This window comes from Natrix helvetica (assembly GCF_964273705.1).
Source record: "Natrix helvetica genome assembly, chromosome: 7".
Lineage (NCBI taxonomy): Eukaryota > Metazoa > Chordata > Lepidosauria > Squamata > Natricidae > Natrix > Natrix helvetica.
Genome location: NC_138558.1, coordinates 25063336 through 25076888, shown reverse-complemented (window position 1 = coordinate 25076888; position 13553 = coordinate 25063336). Strand labels below are relative to the sequence as shown.

General features: G+C 39.9%; 1 protein-coding gene across 3 annotated transcripts in view; it reads left to right on the top strand.

The window, feature by feature from the left end:
- Positions 1 to 619: 619 nt before the first annotated feature.
- Positions 620 to 13553, top strand: part of ELOVL6 (ELOVL fatty acid elongase 6) — a 67405-nt gene continuing 54471 nt past the window's right edge. The window contains exon 1 of one of the 3 annotated variants that reach the window (XM_081959733.1): positions 620 to 1084. In XM_081959733.1, coding sequence (XP_081815859.1) covers positions 996 to 1084 — 89 coding nt within the window. In that variant the 5' untranslated portion in view covers positions 620 to 995. Of the gene's footprint in view, positions 1085 to 1844; positions 1944 to 3660; positions 3781 to 13553 lie in introns of those variants that run through there. The other 2 variants (XM_081959734.1, XM_081959735.1) reach the window with 2 other exon arrangements.

Here is a 13553-nt window from a genome sequence, read left to right as displayed (position 1 = left end):
TCCTGGAACGGAAAAGAAGTGAAATAATACAAATCAACACACCATATAAACCATATTGGGGATTAGCATAACAAATGATCAAGCTGTAATGTCTAAATACAGATAATTTATTTAAAGCAACTTGGCCTCTGTACCAGTAGCAATTATTCACTACTCAAAAACAGCCTGTTCCATTTGATTCTTTACTACAGTGTGCAGGACAATCCCTTTCTTAAACATGTTATACCAGCAGCTGCTGATATAAAACAACATGTACTCAGAGGAAGTTTAGTGATTAGTTGGCTTTTCATTTTATTTTCATCTTCCCTCACCCCCTCATAAGATTTGCTTCGCTATTTATCATTATCTCATTGTTTAAAAAAGGTGTTTCCGAAGCAAAAGACAAAGCATTAAAAAAATAATTTTCAAGTAGGCATATTCGTCGCTTGCATTCTCCTGCGATGCGACTATCCTCTTGTTGTTTCTTTTCCCGTGATCCTTTCTTTATTACTCTTGCTGATGAGTATCCCTACCAAGTAAAACCTTCGGAAGAACTTAAGGCAAACGCGGGCATCTTACTTACCGGGGTTACCTACAAAAGGCTGACGTTGCAAGCTCCGCCTTCTAAACGAAGATTGGAGCGTGGCCAGACACTAATTTCTCGCTTTAAAACGGAGAATGAATGGCTCTGGGAGGATTAAGGTGAGGGTTGAGCACTAAGACCGCCGCGGATCCCTCACCGCCCAGGCTAGATTGCAGAGACGAGGAGATCTCCAGACACGAGAGAGGGGAGGCTATATAGGAAGAGCAGAAAAGCAATGCTACGACAAGCACAGGGCTGAAAGGGAGAAGGACACCAGAAGAGGAGACACCTGGCGAGACGCTCCGAAAGGAAGGAGGAGAAAAAAAACACACCACCGAACCAAACGAGGCGGGGAAAAAAACAACAGGGTCTAATCGCAGACTCGTGTCCTTTCTCCTAGGCGTAGCGAAGCGTTCTCTCCAAGACCGCTCCAATGAACATGTCAGTGTTGACTTTGCAGGAATACGAATTCGAGAAGCAGTTCAACGAGAATGAAGCGATTCAATGGATGCAAGAAAACTGGTAAGTGATGCGAGAGGCTCGCGCGCCGCGTCGGCCCGCTCCTTGCCGCCACGGGGCTCGTGCCTCTCCCGAGGCGAGGTGGTGGTGCCCGTCTGCGTCTGGCGATCTCCATGGCATGGATTATTAAAAGGGAGCGGAGGGAGACCGGCGGCGGCGGCGGGGTGGGGGGTGGGGGTGGAGGTCAGTAAAACCCGAGAGCCGCGGAGTGACCGGGAGCGAAGGGTGAGAGCTCCGTGCCCGGCACGCCTCTGATGCGTACGTGGATATATGGATGCATGGTTTAGGGGGTACCCTGATTTGTGGTTGGGGAGAGTCTGCAGATCGCGGGGAGAGGGGGAAGGTCGTGTTTTTTGCGTGGCTGGCTCTGAAAAGGAACATACCATTACCGGGGAACTAGCCTCCTGAATCCCCCCCCTCCTCCTCCTCCGGTGCAGAATAAATTATATAATATATTATATTTCCAAGTGATGGATTCAATAGGCTTCTTTCTGCCGTTTTTTTTTCTTTTGATTTTTTTTTTTGGCTCGAGCCTTTGATCTTCCTCCCCTATCACGCGGAGTACCTCCGTGCCCTGGTCTTAAAACTCCTGTCGGTACTACTAGTAGCCCCCTAGCCCTCCCCGGCCACTATTTCCGCCTCCCTAACCCATTGGCGGGCATGTTTTCCCTCCACCTACTCCTGGGCTCTATGGAGAGCCCATGAAATTGATTTATCGGGCGAATATAAAAGGCGCTGTCGGGGAGGGTTCAGGGATGGATGGGGAGGAACCGAAGAGTGCCTGAAGCTCAAGGAGGGCCGGGACGTTATAAGAGTAGTGTAGCCCATCTTCCATGCGTCCTTAAAGTTACCCATAGCAAAGGTAAAGACGTTGCCCTAATAATTCATGCCCTCCTGCCAGGGGTGCTTTGGAAAGTTATTTATTTCATCGTCAACATCCTGTGGCGAGCTCAAACCGTGCCTTTTATTGTGTTGTGATCCTTCCTTCTCCCCACCGCCATATGACTTAAGACAGAAACCTGTGCGGCTTGGAATGACCTTGACTTAAGTATTTTATTTTTAAAAGCTGGGGCAATCTCTACGAGGCACAGTGGTTTTGAGAAGTACCCTTCCATAGGTTGAAAAACCTGAAGAGATACACGTGAGGATTGCTAAGCTTAGTGGGATAACACGGGTGGGGGTGGGGTGGGGGGCGGTTTGGTCGTTCCAGGCTTCTCCTTCTCTCAGCGCGCATCATTCCTTCGCCAACCGGCGGCGGCTCGCTCGCTCAGGCCAGCCCGCGAGGGCTCCCTGTATGTGCGCGCGCGCCTTTCTCAAACCAAACGCACGCCTCGAGTGGCGAATGAATGGCAGGAGGAGGAGGAGGGGAAGGAGGTGCGCGCCGGGAGCTTGACGGGGCTTAATGCAAGCTCAGGTTCTTCTATCCCGGAAACTTGTACGTTTAATGTTTCGGCGCATGTGCAGAGTGAGTTTCCTACGAGGGAGGAGAGTGACTCGAATCGCCGGCCGGTGCGCACGGTCTGCGAACTGATGATTTAGGAAAGGAGGGAGAGCTCGGATACACGAGTGTCTCTTAGTCGTGTGTATACGGGTTTTTATTTTCCCTTTCGGCGTGGCTTGTCCTCCACTACCACCCACCCGCCCCATGAACTACAGGATGCCGGCGTCTTTTGCTGAAGTGGCAGGGCGCAGACTTAGGCTCGCTTCCAGCCACTTTGACGCGCTCCTTCAGGTCTGATGCTTCCTCCCTTGAGCAGGCCCGGGCTTCTGTTTTGGCGGGGTTTGACCGACTTTCGGCCTTACTCGCTTTGCAACCTCGGCGTGAGGTCGGAGTTGCCCCTTGGACTACTGTCGGCAAAGGGACTGTTTGAGGCGGCCTTGCACAACGGCTTCCCTCCCTCTTCCCCAGAGGCAAATTGTGGAGCTACCTTGAGCAGACAGAAAAACTTGGCCCAGTGTGAATTTGGAATGGGCTGGAGAGGGAAGGCTGCCAGATGCCCTAGAAAAGAAAAAGTGAGATAGTTCTTTTTTCTTTCTTTCTTGGCTTACTTCTGCCCTTTCCTGCTAGCTTAAATAGGCAGACATTTGCTAATGTGGCTTTGGCACTCTAGGGGGGTCTGTTCATGTTGACTGCACACCACAGAGCTCCCAGAGTAGCGAAAGCCAGTTCAGAAGAAATGCAAGAGCAATCTGTGGTTCCCCCATATAAATAAAAGGACCCACTTCAGTTTCAGTCTCCAGAAATGATGCTCTCCTTGGATTCTGTGGTTCCCCCCCCCAATGAAAAGGGGGAGTCATAGACAAAAGTGACTGATGAATAACTGGACTGGGTTCTGCTTCAGAATTCTGACCATCTTCTCTTGTCTGGTCCACCACCCATATCCCATTTTGCCCCCGCCCAATTAAAATTCTATTAAACAAATGAAAATGCTGTATAGAAAGACTTGAGGGGTGGTTTGGTGCAGTGGTTAAGGCATCAGGCTAGAAACTGGGAGATGAAGTCTAGACCTGCCTGTGGCACAAAGCCAACTGGGTGACCTGGGGACAGTCATTCTCTTCATGCCTAGGAAGAAGTCAGTGGCAAAACACTTCTGCAATCTTGCCAAGAAAATTGAGGCGAGGTCCAGGCACTGACTAGAACTCTGATTCAGAACACACATACCCTTTCTCCTCCCAAACCAGTGTAAACAGCCAAACAGGTGAGTTAAAACCAACCAGCTGCTATAAGGGGAAAAGAAAATGCTTGAAACGGTACAGGAAATTAACCAATAAGCCTAAATATGCCATTTTCCCTAACAAAATTAGGAAGGTTTGTTTCTTCTACTTTGTCGGAAGCCGGGTATCAAAAACAGTATCATGGAGAAGGATGACTATGAAAGGAACTCAAGAAACCAACTGCTAACCCAGAAAACAAATGCTAGGAAAGAAATGGCTGGACTGGAAAACTAGCTAGTGATCAGAAGACAGTTGGCTGATCTACACCTCCTAAAATCCCAAACACGTTTCTCTTCACAGCCAGTACAAGTCACTTAACTTCAATGTAAGGAATGGCAAAGGTTTTATACATCTTGAGACTGTTTTTGAGAAGCACTGAAATAAGGGGGAAGGGTATTACTTTTGTAATGGTTAGGCTAGTCTCACTGATGGCTGGGAATAAAACAGAAGCAACCTCATGAAGATAAGGGGGAGATTGATGAAACTGATGTCAGGGCAAGACTGGCATGATTACAGTAAATGTAAGTAAGAATTATGCTGATGTGTTTGGAAAAAAATCCTTTTTTCCAAAGCTTTTTCCTTACATAAGTTCTGCTCTAGTCTGATCAATATGATCAATTCATACATTAAACCATATTAGATTTTGTTTTGTTGCCTTAGTGTGTTGTATGAATGTTGGATTCATACAACACACTAAGCCCAAACTAAACAAAATCTGCAATTTATAAATCATGATTTATAATAGTGCGCTATGTAATCTAGACAGTAGTGTTTCAGTCAAAACATGATTAAAATCAGTTGACTGTGATATACAAACTCACTATAAGTTTTATATTTCCTTTTCCTCTGCTCACAATTTAACAACTGCCATTGGTCTAATGGCTTGATTTGGACAATAAGCCAATAACAAGAAACAAACCACTTTTAAAACTAATAAGCAGAGCATATTAGAAAAAAAGTGGTTTTATGTCTCTTGATGTGACACAAGTCAAGGTAGATCATTAAGTAAAAAGAACACTTGATTAAAATTTGGTAACTATAGAGCCTTGCACCATAATACACATTAATTTCTAAAATGTCACAAGACTTAGTAGTTTTTTTTCTTACATCACATTAACTAGTTAAACAGCCTGTTGAGCTCTTCCCTTCTCTATTTTCTTCTCCCACAAAGAAACAAAAAACCCATCACTTTCACTAGTTCTGCCCACAAGATAAAAGAATACATTTCCTTTCTCACACACACTATTTAGTGTTTTTTTTCTGAAGAGAAATTAATGTTGCATAAACATTGAAATAAATGTATGCTCAGTATTGATTCTGCAAACAATACGAATGCAATAATGACAAGGATTTAAAATGTGGGACAATTATAATATGAGAAGTTAGAAAAAGTAATTATACTAGAGGATCAAATTGTCCTGAGAACCACACAAAATTTTGAAATCACTTTTCTGTAATCTCAAATCTATGCAAGATAAGCTTGGTTACTCAATCAAAGGATCTTTCTAGATATTAGGGAGTTGTATGTATTTTGGCACCCTCAAATGAGACTTTAATATTTAACTACATGTCAGACCTATAACTTTATAGAGAGAAGGGCTATTATGATAGGTTTAAATATATGATTAGAGATCAGGGATAACCTTGAATGTGAATTGCACAAAAGGTACTTTCTGAGTTGGAACATTTTACTTGTTTGCCTTTAATTTATATAAGAAGATAATCATGTCTTCTCCAGAAAATCCATGCAAGGAAAAATGTCATTTTTCATTATTGCCTACAGATATTAAGAACAAAGGAATGCCATTCCATTATCCATTGTCTCTACAACAGTATTTTTTCACAGTAGTGTCAATGTCTCTTTACTGTGAAGGTTTGGCTGTACTGTAACATAGGATTGTAGAAGCCTTTCACTTACCACCCTGCCTTCATCGAGGACCTATATACTGCACAGGTCAGGAAGGCTGAGAAAATAGCTACAGATCCCTTTTATCCTGGACACAAACTGTTTCAACTCAGAATGCTGCTATAGACATTACATACCAAAACAACCAGACACAAAGATAGTTTTTTCCCTAGTTCCATCATTCTGCTGAACACTTAATTACCACAGTATTTATTATGTTTAAGGATATTTACCCATGTACTATGGCTGTACTACTATTATCCTTTTCATCTTTTCTACTACTTTGTTCCATTGGTATCATGATTATATATACTGAGAGCTATGCACCAGAGACAAATTTCTTGTGTGTCCAATCACAGTTGGCCAATAATTCTGTTCTGTTCTACTCCTATTCCTATTCTATTCTAATCTACCCTATTGTTTCACTCACTGTGTTGGAACCAGACAGACTTTTGCTTTAGTGTGTGTATGCTACTGGACTTGGGTATAGTGAATCTTTTTTGATAAACAGAAAGCAGATTGTGTATATATTCTATTCTCTCTGTGTGTGCGTGTTTAAAGGACACACAAAAATGCCTTTTTCCCAGCCTGCATAATGCAATGAACTTCCAGAAAGTACCATTTCGTGTTCCAATGTTATCTCTAGAAAAATAGCTCTCTGTCATGTAGAATGTATGTTAGTGCATGGTCCAAAGTTGCTAAGCAAACTTTTGTGAGGGGGGTGGATTTGAACTTTAGATTCCGTGAGATCAGAAATCTCAATATCTGTTGCTGAATTAGAATTGTACATCATAAGATTTTTTCTATTTTACTTTACTTACAGTTTTGTTATTTCTTAGTTTTTTCCAATGACAGCAGAATTATTGCTGGCTAAACTTATTATGTTCAATTATCTTGGGAACTCAGTTAAAAGTTTATATATTGGGACAACCCAAATTATAGCTAGTTAGATAATTTCATTGCAACACAGCTACTGAGCAAGGTATGTGGTATTGCAAAAATAATGTGTCACCATATAAATATCAGAATGACGGTGAAACATCCATCTTCAATTACTACAAAATGAATTTTAATCTTTCTAGTAGTATAACTTACCATTCTACATTTTCACCTAGACTATATTCTGAATATTTAGTAAGTTTTAACTTCTAAGGACTATATAGCTCTTATTTCTATTTCTTCAGCTATAATATCAGAATAAATTTATCTGAAAGATATATTTTTTTTAAATTTCCAGAAAGCTCTATGAAAATGTGAAATACAGAATATGGTGCATTGCACAGTCATAATTATATATTTCACAACCCTAATTTTAGTATCTCTGGAGTATGCTAACTTGTTGCACAATGTTACCTGCTGGATATCTCACACAGTAATGTTCATCACATGCTGTTCAGTTTCATAGGGGAATTAGCTGTGTTAGCTTTAATGTTAGATAACTACATATTGGTGTCACATTTGTAAGACTGTATTTTGTGAATGAACTGGAGTGAAATGGCAGTTCCACTCATGTTTAACTGCATATTGTTTCAGAAAATTCTGGAGAAGGTTACAAATCCTTTGGATGTACTTCTCTTGAATATGTAAAAGTTTGCTAATATGTAATTATATTATTGGCTCTTCTACTTTTATCTTACCTGTAGTAAGTTGGCAGTGGATCTCTAGATTTTTTTTAAAAAAAGGTATTTAATCATTTTTTAGTTCTACTTGGACTGTAACTGGGGCTTGTTCAATGAAATCATTCTACTTTCTAACTAAATTACAGCTTTTCCAATAAAAGTTTGCTTCTTTGTAGGCGATCCTCAGCTGGTTGATTCTAGCGGCCCTCTTATATGTTTTTAGTTTTGGCTTCGTTAAGCTGTATAACAGATAAGAGCAACATCTATGCTCTTATAGATTCTTTTTTAATAAGTCATTCTCCTGACTTTCATTGCAATGAAAGCACGACAGAACTAAGTAGATCTGAGAGTCAATAAATGTAAATGACTGTAGATTTGGGGAGAGGGGGGAGAGAGAAAAAGAAAGAAGAAGAAATAGAAAGAGAAAAGAACTGTAAGGCTATTTTAAACATTTTCTCCTATGATGGCTTGTCAGTTTCTAAAAGGCAAATTCAAGTTGCCAGGTGATCATCTCAAAACTGCAATATAATAAGAAACGTCAACTGAGAAAAGATACAGTATTGATAAGAATATAGAATAAGAAAGGAAGCTTCTAATCTTTTTCTTTGCAGTCTTTATACATCTACACTTATATCTTGATGATGCTTAAAAAAATTGTTTCCTCAATAATTGCACAGCATTTGAGCAACATTTAATCTTGAGATTGAAACATCCATCAATATACACTATATTACCAAAAGTACTTGCTCACCCATCCAAATCAGAATCAGTTGTGAGCGAATACTTTGGGCAATATAGTGTATCTATTACATCTTTTCCTTTTCCTGACATACATCATACCTATTTTTCTTTCATTTCTTGACAAACAACATATCTATTTTATTTATTTATTTCACCTTTCTTTCATTCATCTACACTGTTTACTCTTATGTTCCACATTGCAATCTTCCACATACCTTGGTCATTATCAAATGGGCCCATTTGTCATGGGCTTTGGTCAGACAAGTAATGTCACATAATATCTGTTAGCAATATAGGGTATCCTATAGATCTGGGTTGAAGGGGTGTGGTGGCCTAACGGTTAAGATACTGGGTTGTCAAATGGAACATTGGCTGTCTGGGACCCACGTACCAGATGACTGGATGAGCTCCTGGTCTTGCGCTAACCTAGCAGTTAAAAAACATGCAAAACCAAGTAGATAAATAGATAACGCTGTGGTAGGAAGGTAGTAACGTTCCATGCCCCTCGACATATTCTGTTGGCCACATGACTTTGGAAAGGATCTTCAGACAATACTGGCTCCCTTAGCTAAGAAATGGAGATGAGTGCCAACCCCTAGAGTCAGACACAACTGGGCAGAGAAAATCTTTTATTTATTTTTTATATAGACTAGGTTACCAGTCAAATTCTTTATTGTGCTACATGTTGTATTCCCTTGTAATTACAGATGCAATGCTAGTTATTGGGTATAATTTAGTCAGTTTTGTTACAAGGAAAAGGCAAGCATTTTTATGTTATACTATGTTCTCTAATAAGAGACTTTTCTGTAAGTCAACAAACTGTTACCCATATTCTTCCAATTTTGAGGTACATGCAGTATATTGATACACATTCTGTGGTGATTATTAAGTACATTCTAATCAAATATTACAAAGAAGCCCACAAAAACTAATGAGTTTTTTTTGTAATAGATTTTGGAAGCTGATAAAGGAGAGATGAGGAATTGAATTTCTATGTGGCTTCATTTCTATGCTGAATGAGGAGAACAGAAATGTCTTTCAGCTAGGCAGCTTATTTACATGTATTGACTCTTGTGAACTCTATTCATCTACAGTATAACCAACAAGTAGCGTTTAGCTAGTTGGGATTCTTTTTAAGAATGCTACATTTCATTCTAGTCTGCTATAGAATAATTCTATACCTGTACCTGATATAAAACATTTGAACATGAGAATCTTCTACATTTAACAGACAATATTTAAGCAATTATTGCAACACTGTTGTTATTATACCTGGTTATGAGATGGGATGACAAAACAAATTTAGTGCATAAATACATTTGAAATGTAGTTTGTATCCCCAAGCAAAACCAACTATTTACATGAAAGAGTGTTGTAACTAAATTGCTAGGTTTATAGTTTTAAAATGCAGAAGAGATTTTAAGATATAGCAAATTTATTTCACTTTTGTAATAATTAGATCTGCTGTGTGATACTACCAGTTTTATGAACTGTCAACTGTATCAGTAGAAAATCAGTAAGATGAAGAAATTACTCAATTTTTCATTAAAGCTGTGCTTCCAGTTAATCAAATGACAGATTAAATAATCCCCCCTCTCCTACAAAAATTGTTAGGAGCTGCTGCATATCTTTTTAAAAAGTGTATCTCCATATACATACTTACAAAGAAAATTGTCCTACTAAAATTATACTATCTGCACGATTTATATGTACATCTAAACACAAAATAAATACCTCTATAGGACATTTTCAGTTACATGCAAATTGGTGCATGTGTAATATTAATACTTTTTAAAGGAACATTTGGATACATGAACAGAGGTATGGATACATTAACTTTTAGGGAATTCTTTCTCAGTAGTTTAATCTACTGAAGTGTTATGTATCAATTGCAAACGCCCTGTGTGTTTTAGAAGATTGGAGACGAATTTGTCCAGGGCATTAACCAGATTTCTTTCATGTTATCTGCATTTTGTGAGGTGCACCTCATGACTATGCATTTTAACACTGCACATTCTATTCAGGTTTGCTTGCCTAAATCTATTTATATTTCCATTTAGGAACCATTTGTTACGCTCTCTTAAGGAACCTAAGATAATATTGGGTTCTAAAATTCACAAATCATCGACTAATTGCATTGTGATTGCCTATACACATATATTCTGGTGGGAGAGTTTTGAAGTTTCAAAATCTATCAATTTGTATTTTGTGATTTTTTCCCCATTTTTTTTCAATCTGGAACTTAGTTCGTCTAATTGCTTTATCATGTTCAAAATTTTGTTTAAAGTTCACTTAGTATGTAATACTGGATGCAGGAATGTCTAGTATATATTTTCTACACCTTTTAGTACAAATAAGTATTTTTAAACTGGTCTACATTACAGAAATGCAAACACATTTGGGCACCATGCATTAACATTTTTGTGCATATTTTTCATTTGGTGAATTGCAACATTTTTTAAAAAGAATTTTGAGGGATAATTGTGTTTGCATTGATTAAATATTGATTAAAAGTGCAAAATTAGCTAAATGAATCTCTCTCCTCAAAGCCTACAGCAGTGTTTCTCAAATTGTGACTGGATCAATAGTGCTGAGCAAAGATCCATCAGGGCACCAGAAATGATTTCATTGATCTGTACAAGTGATCATTCAAGTAGCAATATAAGTACTAGAATTCAGAAAACCGATAGTAATGAAAAGGTCTCAAGTGAAGTTACTGACTGCCAATCCACATGTGCTAAACAGAATTGTGATTTCATCCAAGCAAACCCAAAAGAAAATTTGTGAAATAGAAAATAGAGCAATATACAGTATATATAAGAATGGGATCTCATTCAGTTAAGATTTACCCAGATTTCTATTAAAACCCTTCTGGCCAGCAAAGTGGTGCTACTAGATGTTATTATTATGGCATGGGATACATAATAATACATAAAGCAATGCAAGTGATGCACATGTAATTTTAATTAAATATTTGATCTAACATTTAGTTTAAAAGGGTCTTTAAAATTTAGGTAATGGGTAAGTATATACAAATTCAAATATACAACCACCCCAACGAGGTTGTTGAAGTGATGTCCCGTTGTCTGGAAGCCGTGCGGGTCTGGATGGGTGACAACAGGCTCAGGCTCAACCCCTCCAAGACAGAGTGACTGTGGCTTCCGGCACCCCGGTACAACCAGCACATTCCATCGCTGGCCATCGGGGATGAACAATTAGCCCCGGTGGAACGGGCACGCAATTTGGGCGTCCTCCTTGATGCCTGGCTGGCTATGGAAGATCATGTGGCAGCCGTGGCGAGGTGGACGTTCCACCAGGTTCGCCTGGTGCGCCAATTGCAACCCCTTTTGGACCGGGAGGCCTTGCACACAGTCACTCACGCGCTGGTGACGTCTCACCTGGACTACTGTAATGCTCTCTACATGGGGCTCCCCTTGAGGTGCACCCGGAGGCTGCAGTTGGTCCAGAATGCAGCCGCGCGGGTAATTATGGGGAGATCGAGGTTCTCCCATATAACACCGCTCCTGCGCGAGCTGCACTGGCTTCCTGTGGCCTACCGGGTGCGCTTCAAGGTGTTAGTTACCATCTTCAAAGCGCTCCATGGCATAGGGCCTAGTTACCTGCGGGATCGTGTCCTGCCCCATACATCCCTGCGGCCCATTCGCTCACACAGAGAGGGTCTCCTCCGGGTGCCGTCCTCTAGAGATTGTCAGAGGGCGGTGCCCAGGAGTAGGTCCTTCTCTGTGGCGGGCCCTACCCTTTGGAACGACCTCCCCCCAGACATTAGAACAACAACCGATCTCCGCTCCTTCCGCAGTAAACTGAAGACCCACCTGTTTCGGCTAGCCGGCCTGGCTTAACTCGACAACTTATCCACCCCTAGGTCATTTTTAATTGTTAATTTTAGTTTTTAAACTATTAATGTTATTGAGGTTTTAACCTTTTTTAGTATTGTAATTATTTATTTATTTTTTACCTCCTCTATATGACACTGTGTTGACTGTTGCTTGTGTACGTCGCCCCGAGTCCCTGTGGGGAGAGGGGGCGACTAATAAGTTTAAATAAATAAAATAATAATAATAAATAAATAATTATTACCTTATTTACTGCAAAAAATGAACTTCCATGCTCTAAAAGGGGGGTGGGGTTATATATTTTTCCCTGCATATTTTGAATAGTTAGTGCACAATTGCAGAAATTTAAACAAATACTAGTTTGAGGAAATGTAACTTCATCTGAAACATAGTATTTCCTACTGTTGGAGAAATAAGATATCCCGAAAGAGCTTCGTGCTGCATGGCTGATTTATGTTGGAATTAGATATAAATTACTAGAGGTAGTAGTAAAATTTAGCCCAAAATTTGCATTGCTAAGGAAGCCAGTTGTGGAGTTTTGCCTCATAATGTTTTTTGCCCCGTTGTTAAATGAATTGTTGCAAATGTTAAGTGAATCATGCAGTCACTAAGTGAATCTGGCTTCTCTCATTGACTTTGCTTGTTGGAAGCCAGTTGCGAACGTTAGAGATGTGATCACATGAATCCAGGACAGTGCATCTGTCATAAATACATACCAGTTGCCAATGTCCGAATTTTGATCGCATGACCATGGGAATGTTGGTCGTAAGTGTGAATACTAGTCATAAGTCACTTTTTCAGTTCCATTTTAACCTCAAATGGTCACTAAACAAATGGTTGTAATTTGAGAACCTCCTGTAGTTGGTGAAATATTATTAAGCTGTGAAATATACCCACATTAATCATTTGCTTCTCTTGAGCAGGAAGGATATATTGTTTGGCAACTTCTTTTCTGACTTGGTATATTCTGTTTGGTTCCCATTGTGATATTTGGTAAAATCTACCAACTTTAAATTTCTTGGCACAATGCTACATTTCACTTTTACCAACTGCTTGTATTTCAGCTCAGTCAAAGAATAATGATGATGATGTAGAGAAAATTAGATTCTCCTACCCTGGCTCCTTCAAGAGGTATTAGAATACTATTCCCATACCAATTTACAGAATAAATCACAACAGGAAAGGATCTGGTTCTGGAAAACTAGGAAAGATTATGAATCTGAGTCTCTCTTCTTCCACAAAACCATTGACTGAAACTGCTTGCTCAGAAAGGTAAAATCACTGTAAAACAGAGCTCCAATCCTCACCAGCAGGCCAGAAATAAACCATCATTAGTAGCACTGAAGGCTGCTGTTAAGTTTAAAAGACCAGAAAGGGGCATTCCCTTCATCCAACTCTCAGTGAAGGAGTTGGGATCGTTTTATGATTTTTTTCATTCATTTAGTCAGACAATTTATATTCCTGCCCAAATCACAGTGACTCTGGATAGCTTATTGAAATAAACCCCCAGTACAAAACCCAATAAACCCCTACCCCAGGGTTTCCACCACTAATTATTTGTTATGTTGTGTTAAGCTATTAAAAGTTATAGTAGTCAAAACCTCTGGAGGCCACCTGGACTTCTCACTATATTGTAC